At 46.8% G+C, this 23,611-nt stretch overlaps 1 protein-coding gene across 2 annotated transcripts; it reads left to right on the forward strand.

Moving 5' to 3' along the window:
- The first annotated feature begins 459 nt into the window (after positions 1-459).
- TINCR (TINCR ubiquitin domain containing) lies at positions 460-15,139 on the forward strand. 2 transcript variants are annotated; one of them, XM_053966234.1, is made up of 5 exons: positions 460-719; positions 8,307-8,744; positions 9,110-9,280; positions 10,548-10,664; positions 11,704-15,139. In XM_053966234.1, exons 1-2 carry the CDS (start codon positions 460-462, stop codon positions 8,308-8,310), a joined length of 264 nt encoding a protein of 87 aa, XP_053822209.1. In that variant the 3' UTR covers positions 8,311-8,744; positions 9,110-9,280; positions 10,548-10,664; positions 11,704-15,139. The 2 variants fall into 2 exon arrangements, with proteins under 2 accessions (XP_053822209.1, XP_053822208.1); XM_053966233.1 differs by lacking the exons at positions 8,307-8,744; positions 9,110-9,280; positions 10,548-10,664; positions 11,704-15,139 and adding an exon at positions 8,043-8,118.
- The last annotated feature ends 8,472 nt before the right edge of the window (positions 15,140-23,611 follow it).

The following is a 23,611-nucleotide window of genomic DNA, read 5'->3' on the forward strand; positions in this document are numbered from 1 at the left end:
AAGTGGCCATGTTAAATAGCTGTGAGGTTGCTAAATGCTTACTATGCCAACTGATCTTCTCCCCAGCTGGCAGCTTTTTAGAGCAGGAGACATGAGGTTGCTAAACCCATTCATTTCTCACACGCACCCACGTTTCTAATGTCTGTGGAGATCTGACTTTAAAAGTCCTCTGCCAGCCATTGGAATGAAGAGCACTTTTGAAGACATTGTAATTATTATGGGATTTAGGGGTGTGTGGAAATGATTCATGGAGATGTTTCCCAGCCAGCAGGCTCATGGAGCCAGGTGAGCTCTTCCCTGGAATGTGAAGCATGCAGCGTGGCAACTGGGAGAAACAGGTTTGGCAGGACGTTTAAAGCTGTTTGCAGCAGCCAGCCTCTTCAGAGCCACGTCCCTGCTTCGCTGATCTCCCAGCTGGATGCTCTGCTCTGCCACACTGGCCCTGCTGAGCTGGAGAGGATGGACACGCTGCGCAGGAGCCTGTCTCGGTGGAAGAGGTACCACATTAAGGTGCACCTGGCTGATGAGGACCTGATGATGCCCCTGACAGTCAGGCCCAGGGACACGGTGATGGACCTACGGGCTCTCTTGGTACGGGAGGGCATCACTTCCTGGAAGAAGACATTTTATTACAACTCCAGGCAGCTCGAGGAGCACGAGACCCTCAAAGAAGCCAATATCCAGAATGGTTCTGTCCTCCTCCTTGTCAGCAATAAAAGGTAGGCAAGGAGCTCGTCTGCCGTGGGGGTGGTGCAAAGGAAGGGGAATGCTCGGTGTGTCTCAGCCCCTTGGGACACTTTCTTGTCGGGGTTTGTGGAAGGCAGACCAGGAACTCAAATCCTGCCATTTCCAGCAGGATCAAGACTCCAGGCTGTTCATATCCAGACATGCTGTGCTGTGAAATAAGCAGTTCAGAGGAGGAAATCTGGTTGCTGCTGCTTGTCCTGTCTCTGGTCAGGTCTCGTTTTCCTGGGTATGTGGCCAAGCAGAGAGAGAGAAACATGACAAGAAAAAGGGCAGGGGAGACTGTGCGACATGGGAGAGTGTTCTGAACCTCTCACTTGTCCTCTTGTGCCTGTGTCTCCCTGCTTCTTTTAGTAAGTGCTTTCTGCAGGTGTTTGGGGGTGGCAGAGTCCTGCTGTGACACGAGAAGCGCTGCGAGCCAGCTTACAGCAAAGCACGAGCAGTGTGGACAGGGATGGCAAGAGGCTGCAGCTGCCCAAAATGTGTCTGAATCACAGCAGAAAGTACAGTGAGAACAGAGACTCCCAGGAGAGCCAGGGCGTGGGAGATCAATCACAGCAAGCACTGTGTTCTAGTGGGGATGAAAGCTGAGATAATGGACCTTGGACTCACTGGCCCACAGGACAGTTTTGATTCAGTGTGGTGAATTTATGCCCACCTGCACTGTCTTTCCTAATGCTGGGTTGTTGCTGCCAGCAAGATTAATTCTGTGAAGCATTTTGGGGATACTGGGTAGAAGAGGTATGTTGTGGGTATGTGGTGTCTAATTCATCTTTCTAAATCCTGAGCCCTCTGAGTTATGTGTCGATGCTGATCGGAGTTTTCTCTGCAGAAAACTCTGCACTAAAGACTTCAGTTCCTGATTATATCCCACATACTGGAATGGTCCTATTTTCCAGTCCAGAGGCAGCTTGAAATCTCACACAAAGAAGATTTAATAAAGTGTTTCCTTTCAGAGCTCAGCCAGACACAAGAGATTTCACATCACTCAGCTAACTGCAAACCCCAAGTCACCCACGGCCCTTTTCTCCAACATCTCATTTCAGTTCTCTGATTAACTTGGCTCAGCTCCTCCTTTTCACCTGGTTTTTAATGGCAGAAGCACTTCTATTTGTTGTTGTTTCCAGTATTTATTTTCCTAATTTTTACAGTCTGAATTTTTTGAAAGTAAAAAGGGATTTGGAGGGTCTGAGTTGATGGGGTGCACATACTGATGCTTGTTTGGTAGATGCCTGGTTTCCAGAGTGTGCTGGGCTCCTTCCCACATGCTGCAGAAGCAGGGTGTAACTGAGAAATGCAAAACTCACCAGGAGATCCTGCCCTGGTCTGCTGAGTTCAGAGGGCCCAGCTGAAGTCACTGGCCATTTTTGAAAATCTAGAGCCTGTTGCTCAAAGTCCCAGCTCAATTTTTGTGAGTACATTAAAAAGGGAGTGGGATTTCTAATATTTCTTTCCTTGGATTTCCTGCAAACTTTCCTGGTTCCTAAACTAGCACCTTTGGCCAACCTCCTATTGCTTTTTCCAGGGCTGGGTGCAACATGGGGAGCGCCCAGTCTCTACCTGAAGTAACATCTCTTTGATTTTTTTTTTTTTTTTTTTGACATAAAAGATTATTGAGTTGTGCCAACCTCACCCACTCTCAAAGGCATTTTAGTAAATGCCCAGATACTGGGGACACATTTCTCTAAAGGTTCATGGGGCGACTGAGCTGTGGTAGGAAAGTTCCCTTAGATATTGCTGAGATGTGTGGCCAGGCAGTCACCACCCTGCGTGGGACAGTCCTGGGCTGAGGGCAGGTTGTGACTCAGCACCTTGCCAGATCTTCAGCACAGAGAAGTTTTAGAGGATTTTAGATGCCTGTCTCTCACTGCCACTGGGTACAGGGTGGGAAAAGGCTGCATTGTAACTGAGATTACAGTACCAATTTGAGTCTTAAGATCACTCAGGCAGATCTTTAGGTATTATAAATCCACGTTGCACCAGTAGTGTCTTTGGAAATACACTGGTCTGCATCAGCTGGGCAACAGTGAATAACCATGGGGACTATAACAAGAGTAGCCCATGCACTGTTGGGGTGTCTGGGAGCCACAGGAGCAGAGAGGACAGTGAAATTTCTGCTGCATTTGGCCAGCAGTCCTGAGGATTGAAGGGTTGATTTTAGTGTTTCACCAGCTCAGTGAAGTGTGGACCCCTCCCCATCTACTTCTTCCGTTCTCCCTGAGAATCCTGATGTCTCCTACTTCCTCTTGTGTACCGAGGTACCAGCCAAACAGAGCGCTATTAATTCCAAAAGTGGAGTTGCTGTGATTGCCAAGGTCCACAGCTCAGTGTCGTGCCTATAAATATTAATGGTCACTCTGCATGCTGCGTGTTCCTACAATGGGCTCACGGGACAGTTTGCTTTGAACCAGAGAAAACATGAAAATGACCCTCTTTTTCATCCTCCCCTCCCCGCCTAATGCCTTTGTAGATAATTGGCATTTAGCAAAGGCCAAGTCAGCATTTCCACTTCTTGCTCGTACTTTCTGGGGTTTGTAACTTAGTCATAAAAATTCACTTAAGGCGGCAGCTTGGCAGGAAAGGGATCAGCATACCAGCTAATGCTGAAAATTTATTTAGACCTTAATGTTTAAAAGTTCCAGCAAGCCGTTTTGGAGATCAGTCAACATGACCTCTCACCCTGGGAAAACACATGGGCTGGCCAGAACTGCAGATATCACATCCACCTAGGATGCAATTCCCCTTTGTGCAGAGCCTGTTAATCACATTACTGCTGTGCTGACTGAAATTGCAATCCTGTTGCAGTAGAGGCTGAGCAAGGAACTCGCTGAAAAACAGTTTCTGCCCTAGAGAGTGACATATTACAATAACATGGTTTGCCGGTGGGTAAAACAAGCAAAGCAACAGTTGAAATGGGAATGAACAAGCAGAGAAATGCCCCAGCTCAGTGGCCACGGGCCAGCATGTGGTGTTGAAGCCATCAGTGCCTAACAGGAGACCAGCAGTGGGTCTTGGCATGAGCAGAACAGCCACCCAGCATGGATGCAAAACCATCCACGGGCATGCAACAGGCTGTCCCAAACGCCCAAGGCATGATCAGTGCTGGCACTGTGGACCACACCACGGCAGAACCCGTTTGGCTCGCTCCGGAGGCAGCGCAGGGCCCCAGAGCCAGGGAGCTGCTCAGCTGGTCTGGTGGTGACGTGGGAGTTCTGAAACTGGCACTGCTCTTCCCGAATTTTGTCTGCTGCAGCGAGCTGCCTGGGAGCTCCTTGCTGGTGCATTCATCCTGCACCAGTGAACAGGGCCACCCCTGGGATGTGGATGCAGCAGTCTGGTCAGAGAGAGAGAAAGCTAGATAAGTTTTCCATGAATCGGCCTGGGAGACTTTAGAGAGCTGGAGAGCAAGAATTCTAACCACTCTGCACCTGGTGTTTGGTAATAAGCTGTTTTGCCCATAAGGTTGTTTACAAATGGGGTGTCTTGTTAATTAGCCAATCATGTGAAATGTATTGATTAAATGACCAGTCAGATCCCCCTGTATTGGACCAGGGTATAAAAGAATTGGTTTTAGTAAAGTTGAGGCTTCTAGCCTCTTAGCCTTCTGGCCTAGAGTTTGTGTCACTTGTACCCATTCCTGACCCTTACGGTGACAATGGGGCAGTGAGCAGCAGGGCTGGGTAGTGGGCACATGGAATTAGCTGCTCCTTGCTTGTCGGAACCCAAGGTGTCCCTCAGACACTCTTGGATGTTCCAGGTCCAGGTCAGAAGCATCTGTGACCCTGGCAGGCAGCCAGAAACCCCTGTGGCTTTGAATCTGATCCATGGAGCAATTTACCAACCTTGCAGGAAGAACAAGAAATCACAAAAGTTTAGATATTATAATAGAAGTAATCACAAAGTAAAAGGAAGGATTTTTGAGTGCTGTACAGGGGGGTTTTAGGCCTTGTACAGAGGGGTCTGAGTTTTGTACATGGGGGTCAGGAGTTCTGAGATGGAGGGATTTGGGCATGCCCTGTCCTCCTTCTTTCTCCTTCCTATCCCCCATGTTCATGGTGATGTTGGCACTCACAGATTGGTTTAGAGTAGAAAGTCACTGTTCAATATAGGTGATAGGCATTGGAGAAAAACTAAACATTTAATACGTGATGTGTGATATAAAAATGGCACCAGCCCCTTGGGGGAGAGAGACGGAGAGAGACGCAGAGGGAGAAGGAGTCAGAGAGAATGTCAGGGAGTGTGTGTGCCTTGAGATAACATGCAAGAAACTGCCTTGAGACCAGACAACTGAAGACTACTGAGTCTTTCTTTAAAGGCCCGGGTTGGAGGAGAGATTTTACCACCTCCCGGGGTCACCCCAGTCTGGGGGTGAGCCCCGTCACTTGCTGACCATTTACTGGCTGTGTTTGGATGTTCAGTGGGAGGAATATTGCCTTGAACTGGTGAATCCTCTACTTAACCCATGAGCTGTTTCAAACAGAGGATGTCAGTGGCTGATCCAGGGTGATCCTTAGACATGCCCAGTGTGGCTGCCCAGCTCCAGCTGGATCTGTATGTGGTATAAGCACAAGCACATTGACAGAGCCTTTGCTCTTGGTTCCAGGCTCCTCTCCTGCAGTCTCCTCTAGCAGCCAGCCAGGCAGGGTCTGTGCTGATAAATTAAGCAGTGCCTGGACTTCTCTCTGTTACAATGATGGAGTATTGCACTGCAATTTTTGGCTCAGTCCAGGTGCATTTCAGGAGCCAGCACGGGCCAGGGACTGCTCCTTATGGGATGTCTGGATGTATCCACACAGCTTTGGAGAGTAAGAATTTAATAGGAAAATCTTGGCCATTGTGTGCCAGCTGTCCTCTGAATGTCCCAGGAGGATGTCCCAGGCACATTTGATTTGCAGCCACAGGACATGGGTCCCCTCAGCCTTTTGGAAGCTGTGGTTCATTGAGGCCAGGCAGCTTTTCTCATCATATGTGGCTTGCCTGGAGAATGGAGTTCAGGAGGTCATTGGTGAATAGGTTAAATAAAGTAGATGCCAGCACTGAGTTCAGCAGAAGTCTATTATCTGGAATCTATTGGTGTTGATTTTCTGGCCTGGAGCCACCTGAAAGCATCTATCTCAGGGCATTAGCTCAGTTACCATAACAACTCATCTAGGAAAAGCTCCTGACAGCTCCAAGAGCAGGCCAAGGTCCCACATTGTATATCATAGCCACTCTTAGGTCAAAATAAGCATGTCCAGGTTCCTCCCTCCCCTGCAATCCAGCCTCAGTGTCCCCTGTGAGTGCCAGTCCTCACAGAAGCTTTGACATGCTTGGGAACTTGTTTTACTCTTCAGAGGCTGCTCAGTCTAGTTCTCCAAAGGTCCATCTGCTCAAGGATGGATATTTTACCTCCTGTCAGAATAACAAACCCATCCATCCTCAGGGAGCCCATGGCATTCCCTTCTTGGCATTCAGTTTAGAGTGTCTGATTTTTTGGAACTGCAAAGGAAAGCTATGAGCCACTTGCACAAGGTCCAGTTTAGCTGATGCTAAACTCCTGCCTGTGTTTGACTCCGTGGTGGCATAAGGACCAATGACAGGCACTCAGCAGTGGCTCACTCCACACCTACATCACTGCCCTGTCAGCCCTGCTCACTGTCACTGGGATTGCCTGGCACGCAGTCACTGAGCACAGCAGGTGATGTTGGGCCTCTAGCAACAAAAGGTAATGGCATCTACACAGTTAGACCCTGAAGTAAGTTCTTTACTCTGAGTTTCAGTGTGGTTTTGTGATGCCTGCTCTTTGCACTGACCCTCCCGCTCCTGCAGTTGCTCAGCAATTACTCCTCAGCATGGAGGGGAGACTTTTCACCCCCATCCCACTTTTACAGCCTTGCCCTGTTAAGCTGAGGCCTAGCAGCAGGCTCTGAGGCATCTCACAGTGGGATAACGATCCTTTAAATAGCACTGGGAGTCTCTCTTCTCAGGGAGAGCTAATTAAGTTCTTCAGTACATGCTTAGACATATGCTGACCTGGCATGGCCTTAACAGGTCTGCTTCCACCTACCAGATAAATAATACTGGCTTAAAAATATCCTCCTAGAGATGTGTTACTGAGGCAACAGCCAGATGGGGGGCTGACTACATCTCAGTGGCTGAAGGTAGTATTTATGTGTATTATTCACGGGCCAAGCTCTCCTCTGGTGTCCTCAGTTAAGTGATTTTTAAGTTCTGCAAGCATTAGTGCAGTTACCTCTGCTGACACCTCACAGCACACAGGTCAGACGGTCACACCTGTATTTAGCTCATTGACTTATCATTCAGCCCAAGAAGCTCATTTGACAAAAACACAGGGAGTTTTTGTTAAAACACTGCGAGGGAATGTGCTCCACAGGATTTGAATTCCTCCCTGTGCAGTTGCATGGGATTGCAGCAGATGAAACTGAGCTAATATGTCCCCCAGGGGTCTGTCTTGGTTCTAGGCAAAGAATTAATGAGTGGGAAGTACCATCCTAGGTTTCCTTCTGGTTGTCCAGCTTACTGGACTTCTCTGTAGTTGTGCTGATTTGTATCAGGTGAGGATTTTGGCCATTTGGGATAAATTCCCCCCTCCTGTGTCATGGTGTTTTATGGGACAGATGTGCTACAGGGTGGGCTCACAGCAAACCCTTGGCTAACAAAATCCCCTGAAATTTCAAGTGAAGAGGAAAGTGCTGAAATATGAATCATGTTCTGGGTTTTACAGAAAACCCAGCCAGTGACTGATATCAGCCTCACTAGACTGATCCTTTGCTAGAACACAGCAAAAACTCCCACCCCATAGACTTCAGAATTCTCTAAGATCTGATGAAATATTTGCAGCACAGGCTCAGTTTCTTGTCATAAAATGAAAACATAATTGCAAACAGCCATTCACAGAAGTCAAAAGACTCAGCCCTGCTCTTAGCTGCAGTCCAAGGTGGGATAATGAGCTTTCCAAGCAAATCCCAGCCCCGAAGAGGTACCCCTATAAACTTGGAAGAGCTTTAGGCTCTGTTCTGGAGACCCCAGGGGGATAGCACTGGGTGATTTCTAAGGGGTTTCAGAAGGGTAACTTAGAAAATAATATTGCTTTGCTAAGTTTAGCCCTTCTGTGGAGGGTCTGGACCCCTGTCAGAAGATGTTGATAGACCCACAACCCCAGAAAGCCACCATTTAGTGCTAATGCCTGAGGGTGAATGTGTTGAGAGCAGCTCAAGCTTTGTCTTACTGCAAACATTCTCAAAGTGCTCCTAAAGCTACAGACTGCCCTTGTTCTAAGATGAAAAATGGATTTCCAGGAGCAGGCACTGAAGAGGAAGAGCCTTGCTTATGAGAAAAAGGCTTCCAGACAGTTGTGGATTATCTGAAGGAGGGCGAAGGCATCTTCTGTGGAAGGATAAACATGTTTGAAACACTGAGTTACACAGTGTGACTGAAGAACAAAACCAGCCAGAGGATGAGGTTTACATTCCCCACATGTCAGGGTCAGTGCCTGCTTGGTCAAATGCCATTTTTGATTGCTTCTCTGTAGTGCTCCAAGTATTTGCCTCTTTTTTATTCAGATAATGCCAAAGAGCACAGCCAAAGCCATGAGGGACGGGGAGTGTGACAAGGGCTGAAGGGAAGCAGATGGAAGAGAGCTTGCCCATGGAAAGGCAGCCTGGCCACCAGTGTTGGTAAGTCCCTCCCTGCACACCAGCTCAAGGACTGTTCAGAAAGCAGCTCCAAGCGTTTCCAGCGTGGTGCCCATGAATAATTAACCCAAACAAAACAACAAACAGTGTTTCCTCATCAGCATGCCATGTGGACCCAGCTGCCAACAGAGGAGTGTGGTGAGACTGACTCAGCTCCTGAGAGCAATGAATCAGTGAAATGCCCAGGAAAGGGGAATTCTGCCTGGGCAGAGGAGCAACAAGGAGCTGAGGAGGACTTTGCTTAGGGCCCTAGATGGGGACATGGGACATCTGAGCCTCCTTCTGACTCCTTCTCAGGGTTCTGCAGTAAGTTGCTTGTCTTGGCTTTTGTTTTCCTACATGTAAGTGTGAGATAATTCTTTTTCCCTTTCAGCCTGTCCATCCAGGTGTAAATTACTCAGGTCATGGACTGTCTGGGCTCCAGAACTCTTTTTGTACAGTGGAGCCCCATTTCCAGGTTACAGGCTTTGTGCAGCAAAAAGTGATCAGTGCACTAGAGACAGTCCTGGAGCTTGGCAGCCTCTCTGTGTCCAAATTTACAGGAACTGGTTGGCCTCTGGTACAGCCACCACCTCAGCAGATCTCAGGGACCCAGAGGTACACCAAAACTGCCTCATTTTGGAGCCAGGGTTTATACAGCAATGAGCCTCCTTGTGTTCTTCTATCTGCAGCTGGTCCCTCACTTTCCCCTGCTCCAATAACTTCTGAACCAGCTGACCTGATTCAACCCAATCTGATGGAAAAAGAGAGGTCTCACAGACCCAGGATTCCTGCAATTTTCATGAACAAACAGCAGCTGGATAGAAGAGAGACATTTAAGTTAATATCCTATTGAAGGAAAGGTAATTACACCTCTTGCTCCCTGCCTATTTTGGGATGCAGCAGCCAGGTGACCAGCTGGCATTTAGATATGACTGGTCAATCAGTTCCTGCCCAGCTTCAAACCAGCCCCTGCACTTGCTACCCCTTCCCTGCAAAGCAAGACGCTGCTGGAGCAGCCAAGGATTTTGCTGGGAAGGTCTGGAGGGCATCAGGTGCCCTGAGGATATTGCAGTAAGCTGGGAGCACCAAGAAAGGAAGAAATAAAAAGCAGTTGTAATACAAATCAGGGGAAGAACGGGTTTCACCAGTTCCTTACTCACAGAACAACTTGATTTTTAGGTTCAAACTTATTTTCAGAAAAACAAAATGGATGTTTCACTAATCTCAGTATTTTCCCCAGAAAATTCCAATGACTGGCAACTCTTACCAAACACCCTAAATCTGCATTTTTTTTTAATTTTTAAAATTTTTTTTTTCCAATACAAGCATCTGAAAAAAAATGCTATGGAAAATAGAATTTTTCATTTTCTTTTTCCCAAAGAACAAAAACATTCCCCCTAGGAACATACTTGGACAGAAAGAGATTCTGAGACAAAAACCTGAACAAGGTCACAGCTGAACATCTTACAAGCAACTGGGATGGACAAAGAGTGGGGTGGGACTAAATGTGGGAAGAAGGAATGTGAGTTTTCCAAGGTCACCCAGCAAGGCAGGTCCTGGTGCTGTTGGGTCAGCAGTTCTGCCACTCCATGCAGTGCCTCTGCGTGTCTGTCCTGAAATAATGAATTTCTTGGAGCAGAGCCAGTACTTTCCTGAGTGCTTGGAAAGTGCCTCACACAGCCCTGGGTGTAGTCATAAATAATAATTAAAATTAGAATAATAATATTAAAGTGGATGTGTGCCACTGGAGATGGGACACATTGAGCAACAGAGTTCTAAATCCATGCCCCTCGTCTAGTAAAAGGTACAGTTTGCTTCACAAATCCTGGGAGACAGGATTTGCTTCCCTGGGCTTGATAATCACAATCTTTTGCTCTGCAAAAGGCAAACTGACCTGAGCTGAATTAGGTCCAGGATCTACTCTAACACCTCCTGCCTGTAGCTGGCAGCTCTGGTCAGCTCTGGAAGGCTTTTTGCAGCTCAGGGGGATATCTGGAAAGACTAAATTAACCGTGGTGGTGTGGGGAGCTGCCTGGACTAATGTTTTTTTCAGAGATAGGCTTTGATTGACACTTCAAATCTGCCTGACAATCTTTTATTCTAAGTGCAGTTGCTGCCTTTCTTCAGAGCAGGAAGAGCTGGTTTGGTTGCTGTCCTTCAAATGATGCATCTCATCACATGGCAAAGAGTAGGAAAAAAACCACAAACCACCTAGAAAGAGCCACAGGACCAGCAGAAAAAGAGGTAAAACGAACTGGATCTATTTGAGGTATTTCTGCTTTTTTTTCTTCTATGCCACAATCCAATGCCAGACACTTGAGAACAGGGGCTGTGCTCTGAGGAACAAGAACTGACTGGTTTTTTTTCTTTGTTTGCCTGTTTATTGTGTTGTTTTTCACTGCAAGGGATTTGTTTAATGCTTTGCTAATAGAACTGTGCAACTCTTTAGTGATGAATCATGAAATACCCTGAGTTTGGAGGGACCCACAGGGATCATCCAGTGCAGCCCCTATCCCTGCACAGACCCCCCAACAATCCCACCCTGAGCATCCCTGAGAGCTCCTGGAGCTGCCAGGGCAGGGACCATTCCCTGGGGAGCCTGGGCAGTGCCCAGCACCCTCTGGGGGAAGAACTTTCCCCAACATCCAATCTAAACCCCCCTGACACAGCCCCAGCTGTTCCCTAACGTTTCCAGTCCCAGTGCTGGGAAGACAGAGGGATTTTCTCTTTTACTCAGTGGTTTTACACTGCCTCTTCTACTTGTCTTCCCCATGCTGCCTCTTACTCCTGGTTGCAGGTATGCTTATGTTTGCTGAGTGGTGGGATCACACCTCTCAGCTGCTGTCAGAGTAGGTGGAAGCCACTTTTTATGGTGGAATTGAGACATTGGGGTTTACCTGAGTCTGGCCAAGAAGGTTGGATCACCAAATGGGCAGAGGGATGTTTCCAATCCTCTTCTGGACACACCTAGGGAAAAAAGAAGTCTTTTGTTTGAGATGTCCTGTCTCTTCTTGCTTTCCTAGGTCCTTCAAAACCAGCCAGGCTCTTTGGAATTTTGCCTTTCTGCAGAAGGCAAACTGACCTGAGCTGGATTAGGTCCAGGATCTACTCTAACACCTCCTGCCTGTAGCTGGCAGCTCTGGTCAGCTCTGGAAGGCTTTTTGCAGCTCAGGGGGATATCTGGAAAGACTAAATTAACTGTGGGGAGCTGCCTGGATACCAGAAAAGATGCTGACAGTAAGAACTATTGTGAAATGGATGTTTCCCTTGTCTGTGATCACAGGTGTGGACAAGACCAAGGAGCAGCACTGGAAGCTGTGTGAATTATTCCTGAGTGTACTGCAAGATGGAGAAGTTTGAAACTTCACCGTGCTGCCCTGTGGATGGGACTGCTGCTTGTTGGGACTGCTTACCTTTGTGATCCTGCTCCTGCTGGAGCATCACAGACAGGGTTATCCAAAGCACTGCTGTTTACCTCCTCCTCTGAGCTGCAGCCAGGCCTTTCCAGCAGCTCCTTCTCCTGAGCTTCATGAGCAGAAGGCAAGCCCAGGCAGGTCATCTCCAGCAGGAGCTGTGCTCTAGTCAGGCAGCTCAGGCTGGGGCATGTTCCTTCTCCTGTACCTGAGACATGCATGCATCAAATGTTTCAGTTTACAGGGCCATCACCCTGGCAGCTTTCCTCGCTAAATTTACTTTTTAAAGTTCCATCAGTGTTGTATCCAGAGGGAATGGAGGAACAGATGCAGCTTGTGGAGTCTGGCTTTAATTCACCCGCCTCATTTAATTTCCTGCCCTGCCTACTAATCAATGAGTCTGCACTAGCAGCCCTGGGAATACCACGGGTTTTCCACATCCAGGAGAATTCAACACAGTGGCTGAACTCCCAGGGTCTCAAGCAGGCTGTCACTGTCCTTTGAGGCCACTTCATGATGGATTTCCCTCCCCCAGAACCCTTGCAGACACTCTCCAGCCCACAGCAGCTGCTCCTCATTTCCTTGCAGGGCACGGGGCAGCTCTGTCCCATTGTCCCCACCCAGGCCTGTGTGACATTCCCTCCTGGAAGTGCTCTCCTTCAAGGGTTTCAGCCCCAGGCTTTGCTTTTCAGGGCCACACACACACTTCTTGCTGGGGCTGTGCTGTGTCAGACACGCTGCTGGGGCCATTTGGGCCTCGTCACCTCCCAGGGCTCCCAGTGGGACCAGCAGAGCCTGGCAGGGGCTCCTTTCTCCCCCACAGCCCCTGAGTGTGTCACTTCCTGTGCCAGCAGAGAGAAACACAACTTTCCCAGGCATCCATCTGGGAAAGGTCTGTGAGAAACTCAGAGAAAAGAATGAGAAACAATTCTTACCTTGCTACACCTAGTATTGGAAACATGCAAAATGTGTTATAAAGATTTGTCCACCAAAAAGTACTTTCTTAATTAACCAATAGCAATAGTGTTTTAAGTAAAAAACCAATTAAGTCAACCTGTAGCGAGCTAGTCTATAAAAGAACAACAGCTTTCTTAATAAAAATATATTAATCAACCTTCTGTAATACATAAAGCCTATAGCAATGATTACCTGGCCGCTGTGATAACTTCCAGGTGTCCCTTCTCCAAGGACAGTGGCACCATCTCAGCTCAGTGCTGCTGTCAGGCACTGCCTCAGGGCTGTCAGGAAGCACCAGTGAAAGGATTTCTGGCACTTTTGCTTTGTTTAAGCAGACTTCCTCTGTCCTGGGGCTTTTTTTGGGCTCCTGTTAATTGCAGGCAGTGCTGCTCTGTTGTTTAATCAGCTGGTGTCAAAGGCTGCCTTTGCCTGGTGGTACCGATTTTGTGACACCACAGCTTTGCCTCGCATGTTATAATCTGTACCAGATTGCTCTTTGCCTGCTAAAATGGACAATTAGGATCCAGTTGTAATGCAAATCACACAGTGGAATAAAAGCTGTGGGGAACAAAATCCCCAATACGTAGTTATGTCAGCCTTTGTTATGGTGTGATGGCTTCTGCTCCTGCTCTGTGAAGGATCAGGGGGAGAGAATCTGTCGTGCCTTTGTGTTTTATAGGCACCAGCTCGATGTAAGGCTGCCTTTAGGCACTGGCAGCCCTGAGTGTGTGTGTGTGTGTGTGCAAACCTAACAGACAGATTCCACCCACACTGGAAATTTGATGATTGCCTTGTTTTTTCAAGGCTCTCTTTTATATCCTACAGGCCATACCCATGGGGTAATTGCCAGTCTCTGCACAGGGGCTGGGATGACGTGGTGAGAGAGAAGCACAGAGATGCTGAAATTTCAGTCTGCCACATTAATGTGCTCCTAATCCTGATGGCCTTGTAATTGTGATGCTGTCACTGGTGTCATTGCAGTTGTTCTTGTCACTGTTTTCCCATGTTTGGTGCTAAATATTGTAAATGAAGAGAAATATTTAGATTTGTAAAGGAATCTAAATTTACTGTGGAATTAAACACACAGGAGCCTGAAAAGTCAAATGGAAGAAGTATGTTTTCATTTCAAATGCCAAGTCATAGCCATGTAAAGTGATATTTTGTTGATACAGCTGCTTTTACTGCGGATCTGCTTTGCATTTCCCCGGGCCATGGGTAACAAAGAATGAAGCTGAACAGTTTTCTCATCCTTGAGAACTGAGGTGGAATATCCATGTTGGTAAAGTGTTAAGAGCTGGAGGTCAGTGTTGTAAGGGTTTACCTGAGCTTGTGCCCCACCTGTGAGACCCAAAGTGAGAACAATGCCTGTCCATATCTCATGGAGATGCTGGCTTCCAGAGAGCAAGGAACAAGTGTGAGCCAGATGGATGAGCTGGGTTCACAGTCCTCCTAGAAGCTATGGCAACATAACTTGTATATCTACTCAGAAAAGCCTTTGCAACCACCATAAATGACTTGAAATGGCCTTATTTTCCTCCCAGCAGTGGAATAAGCAGCTTCAATGGGGAGGAGTAAATCCACTTGATTACACATGTTGCTGGGAATAACACTCTTATTGGTTATTACTAATAACCCAATCTATTAGTGGTAGTGTGGCTGCTGACACTGGCAGTCTGATCTGCCAGGGAATAACTGCACTGCTCCTAAAATTCCAATTACAATGGAACAAGGGGACTCAGAAGGGCCTCAAGGGAGGAAACTCAGTAGGAAGCAAAGTCAACATGGAGCACTTGGGTTATAAAGAACGTGTGTGACAAATGAAATCTATCTTTGGAGGAGCATTTCTGCCTGGCAAGGCTGAGCTCTTTCCATCCTGATGCTTTCCTCAGGCCATCCATGGTGTTTGTGAGTCAGGTCATGAGGTGATGGAGGTTTTAGCTTATTGGCTGATCTTCTGGAGGAACGAGGGGCTTCTAGAGCTTGGGTGTGCAAAGCAGCTCAAGCTTGGGGCTTCACTCCAGGATTTAGATGAAATTTCTCCATTGAAATCAATGGCAAAGTACCTGATCACCACAGCAGGAGTGTTCTCACACAGCAACACCCTGGGAAATTCTCTCTTGGAACAGATCAGCTTCTGCTCTTATTTATGCAATTATAAATTCAGTGTAGCTCCATTTGAAACAACTGTTTTCATCTGATGCAAATAAGATCAAGATCTGGCCCAGGCTGCTTTTGTACACAATGGAAACTGACTGAATTATGGAAAACAGGAAACAAATCTAATGTAAATCTGAATGGAAATATCATGCTCTCTGTTACATCAGAATAAATTGGAAGGAAGTCTGTTGATTCTAGTGGAATTCATCTGGATTTACACCAGACTGTGGCTCAGCATTTGTCAGTTGGCTGCACACTGACATCAAGACTCAAACCATGGCACCTCATCTGAATAGCTTTGAATATTTTCTCCCTTTTCCTTTATATTTAAGCAGTTGGCTGATTAGCCTTTTCAAACAAATAAACCCCTGCAAACAGGCATCAACAAATAAGCCTTGCTCTCACTAGCATTTGCAGATTCTAAATGATGAATATGAAGTACAGAGCTTGGGTTTAGAGTCACTTAAACTTGCTCCTGTTCCTCTGTGCTCTCACTTTAGAGCAGCAGGACTGAGCTCACGGTGGGGACAGATCTTGACAAAACCATTTTGATTTCCCCAAAGGAGGGAAATCCCAAAGGCAAATTCATTGCCCTCTCTCCAGCAGCTTCCCAGGATGCACAGGATTCACCCTTCAGTAGATCAGCAAAATATTGTCATTCTTTCACTCTTTTCTGTCTCCAGGCAGATGGTCAGAATGGAGCCAAACCCCTCCCTAATGGATCTAATAGGCAATCCAATGAATTTATTAGGGAATTGTGTCACACTCTGTTTCCACAGGCAAGGGGAACATGGGAACCTGGGGATACTTTCCATGGGAAAGCAAGAGGGTTAATTAATGCCTGAGCAACAAATTTGACTCCGAGTTAAAGCCACTGGACAAACACAATATCTGAGCAAGAGCACAGCCACATCAGCCCTTGCCTTGATTCTTGTGTACCCCAGCTTTTACTTAATCCAGTTTTTAATCTGTGCTCATGTTGCTCTTCAGATAATTAGTAAAATGCATCTTAATTAAAACAAGAGGAGGAGAAGAAGACACACAAACAAACGAAAGCCCTAAGTCAATGGGATTCAGGGAGGGGCAAAGCCAGTATTCAAATAGAAATCTTGAGGCAAACATGGTAATAACAGTTATGGAGAGTGTATCAAAGGTAAAGAGTTTTCTGAAAGCTGGGTAACTGTTTGCCTGAAAAAAGGACAGGCTGGAGCCTGATGTCTGAGTACCAGAAATCAGCCTCATGGGGAGAAGAGCTGAGGGAGCTCTGTGGTCAGCAGTCTTTGTTTTTCTGTTTCTCTGTCACTGATTTTCTGTGTGATCCTCAGGAAATTAACTGGGCAGGGTTTTCACAAGTGGCCCCTGTCTGTGGTTGCTGTGATGTGTAGATGTTCAACCTGAGATGTACCTGATCACCCTTTGCTGTGCCATTAGCAGCAGAGCACATGTGGGTCTCAGCCACAGGATCTGATCGTGCCAGCCACTCCCTCTCAGTCATTGCTTTCCCATCTGTAAATTGATAAAATACACACTGTCCTCATTTTATAAAGTGTCGCAGGGACATTCTGCTTTCTTTCAGGATTTTTCATAGAGCAGCACAGGGGAAAGAAAGAGAAAACAATTTCTATTCCTGCTCCTTGTTTTTCCCATGTGGAATGTGTTTGGAGAATTTTTTACCTGGGGTGATTGCTTGGTGTGATTCTGGTGAGGATTGTTTGAGCCTGGTGGCCAATCCAACCCACCTGTGGCTGCACTCTCAGAGAGGGGCACGAGTTGTTAGTCAGGGTAGTTAGAGAAAGTAGGTTTGTAGTTTTAGAATCTTCCTTTAAATAGTATATTCATGTATTATAGTATAGTTCTAATAAAGAAATCATTCAGCCTTCTGAGCTGGAGTCAGACATCAGCATTTCTTCCCACCGGGTTCACCTGCATTTACAATATAAAGCTATTCAAGGCTCTCTAATGAAACACCTGTGATTATTATGGCTTACTTTTGCTCAGGCTTATTCCTAAGCCTGTGTTCCAGGCCAGGTTGGACGGGGCCCTGAGCAACCTTCTCTGGTGAGTGGCATTTTCCTGCCCATGGCAGGTGCTGGGCACTGAATGATCTTTAAGGTCCCTTCAAACCCAAACCATTCTGGGATTCTATGATTCCTGCAGGTGAGCTCTGCCTAATTTGTGAGATCTTTCTCACTGCTGCAGACCCTCTGTGGAATGCAATGTCTGTGCTGCCTTGTTTCTGTCCTTCACAGCATCACCTGGAATAAATCCCCACAGCCAGGAGGCACCTGCCAGTGGTGTTGTTGATGCACAAACAGCAGCTCCAGCTTACTCATTATCACAGCCTCTCTAACTCTGTTTGCCATGCACCACAGGCTCGTTCCATCCATGCCAGTGAAGTTGGCATGGCTGAACTTGGAAGCAGAGAGAGAGCTTTAATGAGAAGAAGCTGGGTCTCAGCCCAGTCCCAGCTCTCTGAAGGACTGCACCAAATGCAGTCAGAATGGAATCATGGAATGTCTTGAGCTGGGAGGGACCCTCAGGGATCATTGATCCAGCCCCTGGCCCTGCACAGACCCCCAACAATCCCACCCTGGGCATCCCTGGAGCTCTGACAGGGCCGGGACCATTCCCTGGGGAGCCTGGGCAGTGCCAGCACCCTCGGGGGGAAGAACCTTTCCCTGAGCTCCGTGCCAAGCCCTGGCACAGCTCCAGCCCTTCCTGGGCTCCTGTCCCTGGCCCAGAGCAGAGCTCAGCCCCTGCCCCTCTGCCTCCCCTCAGTCTCTGCTCCAGAGGGCTTTGCAAATATCAATAATCCTGGGGGAACCAACTAAAGTCAATTTTCCAACCTCCTTGGGGACTCTCAGCTGCATCACTGGTCTTTACTCACTGCCTGTACATGATGCAAGTGCACAAGAGAATAAAGCTGATATTGAGGTGGATGTAATGGGGCCACCAAATAGAGTCAAGAGAGAATCACAATTGCAGAGACATTTTCTGCTCCAGCAATACAAGAAGATGGGGGGCAGGTTTTTGCGCTTATAGGAGTAAAACTCTTTAGGCAAGGACCTTAAAAGTGGGAATAATTATAATTTACTGCTCACACCATGCAGTGGGGAATCAGGCCCAAGCTTGTAGCTGCAAGATTTAGCTATAAATGCTGTGGACTGGCTGTGCTGTACAGAGATTTACTGAGTCACATTGATTCCAGAACTGCTTTCCCCAGGGAATGGCACTGCTTTATTCCAGTAAGGTTGTGAGACCCTGCACTTGATTCTGATCTTATGTTCTGAAAAATCGAGTGATTTTTGGTGGGTATATGCCTGACGTACTTGCATATGCATGTAACATGCCTTCAAAAGCTGATACAACCTTGATAAGGTTCTTATTTAAGTCATTATTCTAATTAAACCCTGTTATGTTGGGAGGAATTCTGTCCCTTTCCTCCCAGAGACTCTGTGAACACTGAGCTGGCTCTTACAGCACAAATCAGGTTTGCCATGATGGCAATAGAACAGGTTAGCCTGTAAACCCAGAGTAAATTTGCAAACTCCATTTGTTAAAAAGAAATGCATTAATGGATTCTGTGACTGATCTCCTGAAATGCCATTTGAATAGTTTTGACTGTGTGTTTGTTTTATTCCTGGGAAATTTCACAGTACAAAAAGACTTTTATTTTCCCTTCTTCATTTGCCAACAATCTCTTTGAATGTTATTTGTAATATAGACTGAGGTTTGGGACAGATTTTTAGCTCACATAAGCAGATGCATCTCTATTGTTTTCTGTAGAAAGATTCTGATATACTTGAGCTGAGGATCAGGGGCAAGAAAATGAAAGAAAGAAAGAAACTGCTAGGAATGAAGCTTTTTGACCAGGGGAGTAGTTAATGCAGGAAACATATTATTTCCTAAAAAAACAACAACAAAAAAAAAAAACCCAAAAATAAAATGAAAAAAAAATTAGATTTTTCTAAAATTCCAAGCTTATTCTTTGGGATATGGATGCCTAGAACAAGACTTCCTGACCCAGTGCTGTTCTTCTATCAATCCCTTTTAATGATGTTAATTTGAGACCTTTCCCACTGTTTTCCTGCTCTGCCTCCCAGGGTGTGTGCAGGAAACGCTGGGTGGTTTGAATTAAAATATTCCACTGTGAAAAAAAAGTTTAAAAAAATTTAAATAGAAAGTCTTTGCTGATAGCAAATTGGAGAATGTGGTGCTATGGAAGAGTCTGGATTATTTTAAATGATTTTAGTGCTTCTGAAAGCAAATGCCAAATGCCGAGAGTGCAACAGGTGATGTTTTTGGATTGATGTGTACAGATGTGCTCGGATCAGGAAGAGACAGGGACACAAGGCAGATGTGGGAGTGAGGAGAACAACCCATAGACTAATGAGATACTAACACGGGGAATAAAAGGAGAAAAATGGGTTAACTGGAGCTTTGCTCTGGCCCTGAGCTCGTTAGCAAGGGCTCAGAGAGCTGCTCAGGAGGACTCTGGACATAAAGTCATGAGGCAAGGCTGTATCACAATGAAGAGTGTAGAAAAAAAAAAACCAATTCATGTTTAAACCGGGCTCTAAGCTCTGGATAGGCTTGGCTGGATCTGCTCAGTGCTGGCTGCTCACAGCTTCCTCTGAAGCTTTTAGTGCAGTGAAAGGATGCTGGAGGAGAGGAGTCTCCTGCTGCCGAGCCAGCACCATCACTGGGGAGGTGACTCTTTTGTGCTTTAATAGTGGGTTGTCACTTTTCAGGGCTGCCAGTGCAGTGCCTTTCTCCCACAGCCAGGAGCTCATTTCGTGTGGATGAAAGAGGACAGAGCTGCTTTTTCTCCTAAAAGGAGAGAAGAAATACTCCTCCTGACAGAATCGCAGCGAAGGCGCTGGGCTGCCAAACGCTGGGAGAATTCCCTAAAAGCCTTAATTGTGATAATGCCAAAAGCAACACAAGCTGCACTCAGAGGTGACACAGGAGGGGTGCCCTTGGTGAGCTGGAGGGCCAGGCCATGGAACAGCTGCAGGTGCTTGAGGAAGGAACACGACACCAGGAGATGCAAGTGGCCTTTCCCATCCCACTTTCTGGAAGCTCATGCTCTTCCCAGCACTTCTTCTTCCTGTTGCTCTTGACTGAATTATTGTTTCTATTTTCTGTCACTTGGAACAAGGGGAAAGGAGAGGAAGCTGGTCTACCAAGCAATTTCCAGTGTGCTTCCCTGTCTGTCTGCTCCCTACAAATAATTGTTTTTTCTTAGGGATAAAGGCAGAAAATAATTCCTTTAAGTGGCAATTAAGCTCCAGGTGGCTGTAGAAAGCTGCAGCTTTCTCCAGCTCCTGCAGACACAGCTTGAGTCCCAGGTTTCCCTACTTCCCTAAACCAGGAGATTTTTTTCCCCTGGCTTTCTTTTGTGTTTGGTGGTGATTACACTTCTTCAGGGTAGCCCAAAGTGATTGGAGCAGCAGGGAAAATGACAAGCTGAGGATGCTCCATAAACTGGCTCTGCCCTTCTCCCGAAATGCACTAATTGCACAGAGTAGGGAACAGTTCCATCTCCATCCTGATTTGAGCTCCTCGTGTTTCACCTGCAAAACCTCTGTTTTCCAAGCAGTGAGCCCAGTCCAATTTCCTTTTACCCCTGCTGTGCTGGCAAGCCTTAGGAAGAGACTTTTGATCGTGCTGGATGGAACACTGAGGGCTGGTGGAGCAATACTCGTGTTCCAAGACTCCAGGCGAGTCTCATCTGCAGACTTGTGTGATGGCTTTGGCTCATTAGCTAATGAGGTTAATGAGAACACCTGTATGAGCCATCTGATAGGAAGGGGGCTGTGTCTAGCCCTGGTGATTGCTCAAGATGACACAGCAAGTCACTGGCAGAGCTGGCAGCCAGCAGAGCACAGCAGGGCAGAGTTCCACCTCCAGGTCTGAAGCCATCTCATCCCCCCTTTGGAGCAAGAGCAGGGACACGTGGGCACAGTGTTGGGCACAAGCCCACGTTCAGCTGGGCTTGTGCACGGGGCTGGAAATGTTCCCCACTATCAGTGAGGCTTCTGTGACCCTTGGGAGCTTCAGAGCCAGCCCACAGCTCCAGCTGCAAAGGAGTGTGAGCCACTGAGCCTGAGAATCTCGCTGTCCCAGACAGGCTTAATATCAATGGCATCTAATAGCAGAATGTCACCATTTCTACCTGGTTTTAATGATTTATCAGCCCTGAATTATGCACCATGGGTGACAGTAATGTTCTCTGGTGTGGACAGGTGGATGGAATTACATCTCTCTGTGTTTGGTGTGCTAACAGAATCAGATTTAATATTTTGTCTTGCCTGGCTTATCTTAGCTAGCAGTAGCTATTATTTCACATACTCTGTTTCTCTTCCCCCTCTCTGTCACAACTGAAATAATTTGAATTTGAGCTGTACTTGAAGTAGGACTCACCTCAAATCAGATTTCCAATTCCTTGACCGCAGTCCGATCCCAACCAATCTCCACTGAGTCCAGGCAAAGGCAGTCGTGGAATTGGATGGCTCAAGCAGGGAGAACACATTTTGTGGGTGACTGCAGGCACTTGCATGCAAACATATTTGACTTTGACATGCTAGTCAGCGTGAGGAAGAGCAAGTGAGAGCCTGCTCCCCACCAGAGGGTCCCGTGCCCCACGCCACGGACGTGCAATCCCTCACTGGGATCCTGGAGGCAATGGAGGTGTGTCAGTGCACACACAGGGTCCTGCATGGCTCAGGGTGTCTGGGCACACCTGTGGGTCAAAGCAAAGAGCATTTCGTTACTCACAACGTGCTTTTCCTCTGCCTTTGCTTTTTCTGTGCTGCTCCCACTAGTGCTGAATTACAGCCACCACGACCCGTTCCTGCCTCCCAGTGTGGGATTCTGTGTTGTGCTAGATTCCATACATATTGCATTGTTTGCCTTCTTTATTTCCCTTTCTCCTCCCTGCTCATGGTTGTTTGTTTTCTCTTCATGTGTGGCATAAAAAGGCTGTTTGAAGAGAAACTACCCAATCCAAATGAAAGGAAATGTTGCTTTTGGAAGATCCAACTGAAGCCTGAGCAGAACTGATAGTAAATTTTGAATTAGCTGGAGATTTTTATCACTTTTTTTCTTTGTCCTTACTTTTTCTTGTCTTTTTTTCCCCCTCCATGTGTATTTTCTTAACCCTAATTACAATGTGCTGGGTAAAAAAAGTGTAATGAAGAACTGGACTCATTACTTTTGTTTATGGCAAAATCCAAGTGGAACAGAACTCTAAATGGGCTCTGGTTGAGTCCCATCTCCTTCCATAAAGAGTATAATAAATATCAGCCACATTGATTTTCCTTCTCCTGAACCCTTCCTATTTGTTCTGGTCTAAGTGCACTATGTTTTCCTCTGAGGTTCTTTTGCTCTAACTGTTCTATTATCTGTTGTTGTTGTTAATCTGTGTAGAGTGTGTAATTGAGATCCTAAGAGGGAAGTTAAGAGAAACCCCCTCAGGAGGACATCTGACCTACATGAAGAAAGAGAAAAAACAAAATAAATAACCCAAGCCATTGAGGCCAACTGCTCCATTTACCTGCTTGAGACATTTCCTTCAGCAAGGACTTTCACCCACTCCAGGCTCAGCTCTCTTTCTGTAATTAGTTCTGTGTATGTTTTTTTTTTAACTTCAACTTGATTTTTGCATTGATTTCTTTGCCTTGGGGGGACATTTACCTGTTCCTTCCATCTGATTTTCCCACTACCTGCAGTTATCTGCTGAACTGGTGTTACAGGCAGAGGTAGGATGTGGCCCCTTTCCTCTTCCCTTTTTCCTGCTGTGATTTAACCTGGCCCCAGTGACACAGCTTGGGGGTGATGTGGAAGAAGTCTCAAAGCACCAACGACAGCTTCTTAATTCCTTGTGTATCGTAAAAAAAGGCAACCCTGGCTCAGGGAAGAAATGATGATGTCTGCTCCAGATCAGGAGGCTGAAGGATCTGCTTTATTAAAACTATACTTTATTACATTAATATACTATTTAAAGAGATACTCTCCTGTTCTACATACTCACTTCTTACTCACCTCTCTAACTCAAACTGTGACTCTGCTGAGAGCCCGAGCCACAGCTGGATCCCACTGGTCACTGACCCCAAACAACCTTCACCAGAATCCAACCCAGCAATCACTGCAGGTGAACAATCTCCACACCACATTCCACATGGGGAAAACAAAGGAGCAGGGATAAAGATTGTTCTCTCTTCTTCTCTCTGTGCTTCTCCTGAGAGACAGAATCGTGTCTCTCTGTCCAGAGGATGTGAATGCCACACCCGTGGGTTTCCCAGCGGATGGGGCATGAGCACGACTGGGAGAAACCATGTTCACCCAACCTCAGCCTGCTTTCCTTCCTCCTCCAGCCTCCTCATCTGGGCACTCTCTGTCCTGAGCAGCTGAACTTCCCGTCCCCCTGGTTCAGCCGCTGCCTCCGGGATGTGTTGCAGTGGAATCCATTACTGCCTGCTTGCTGCACCAGTTCCCAAATCTCAGCAGATAAAGAGTTCTTAGTGTTTTCTTAATGTCTCTTTGTAGTTTATTAAAGGCCTGGGAGGCACGAGGGGGAAATGAGAATGTGACTCAGAAATCCCTGCTCTCAGCCACGTGCTTCCTTCACAATCTCATTTGTAACCAGACTATTAAAAGTGA

This window comes from Vidua chalybeata, chromosome 27, assembly GCF_026979565.1.
Source record: "Vidua chalybeata isolate OUT-0048 chromosome 27, bVidCha1 merged haplotype, whole genome shotgun sequence".
NCBI classification, from domain to species: Eukaryota; Metazoa; Chordata; class Aves; order Passeriformes; family Viduidae; genus Vidua; species Vidua chalybeata.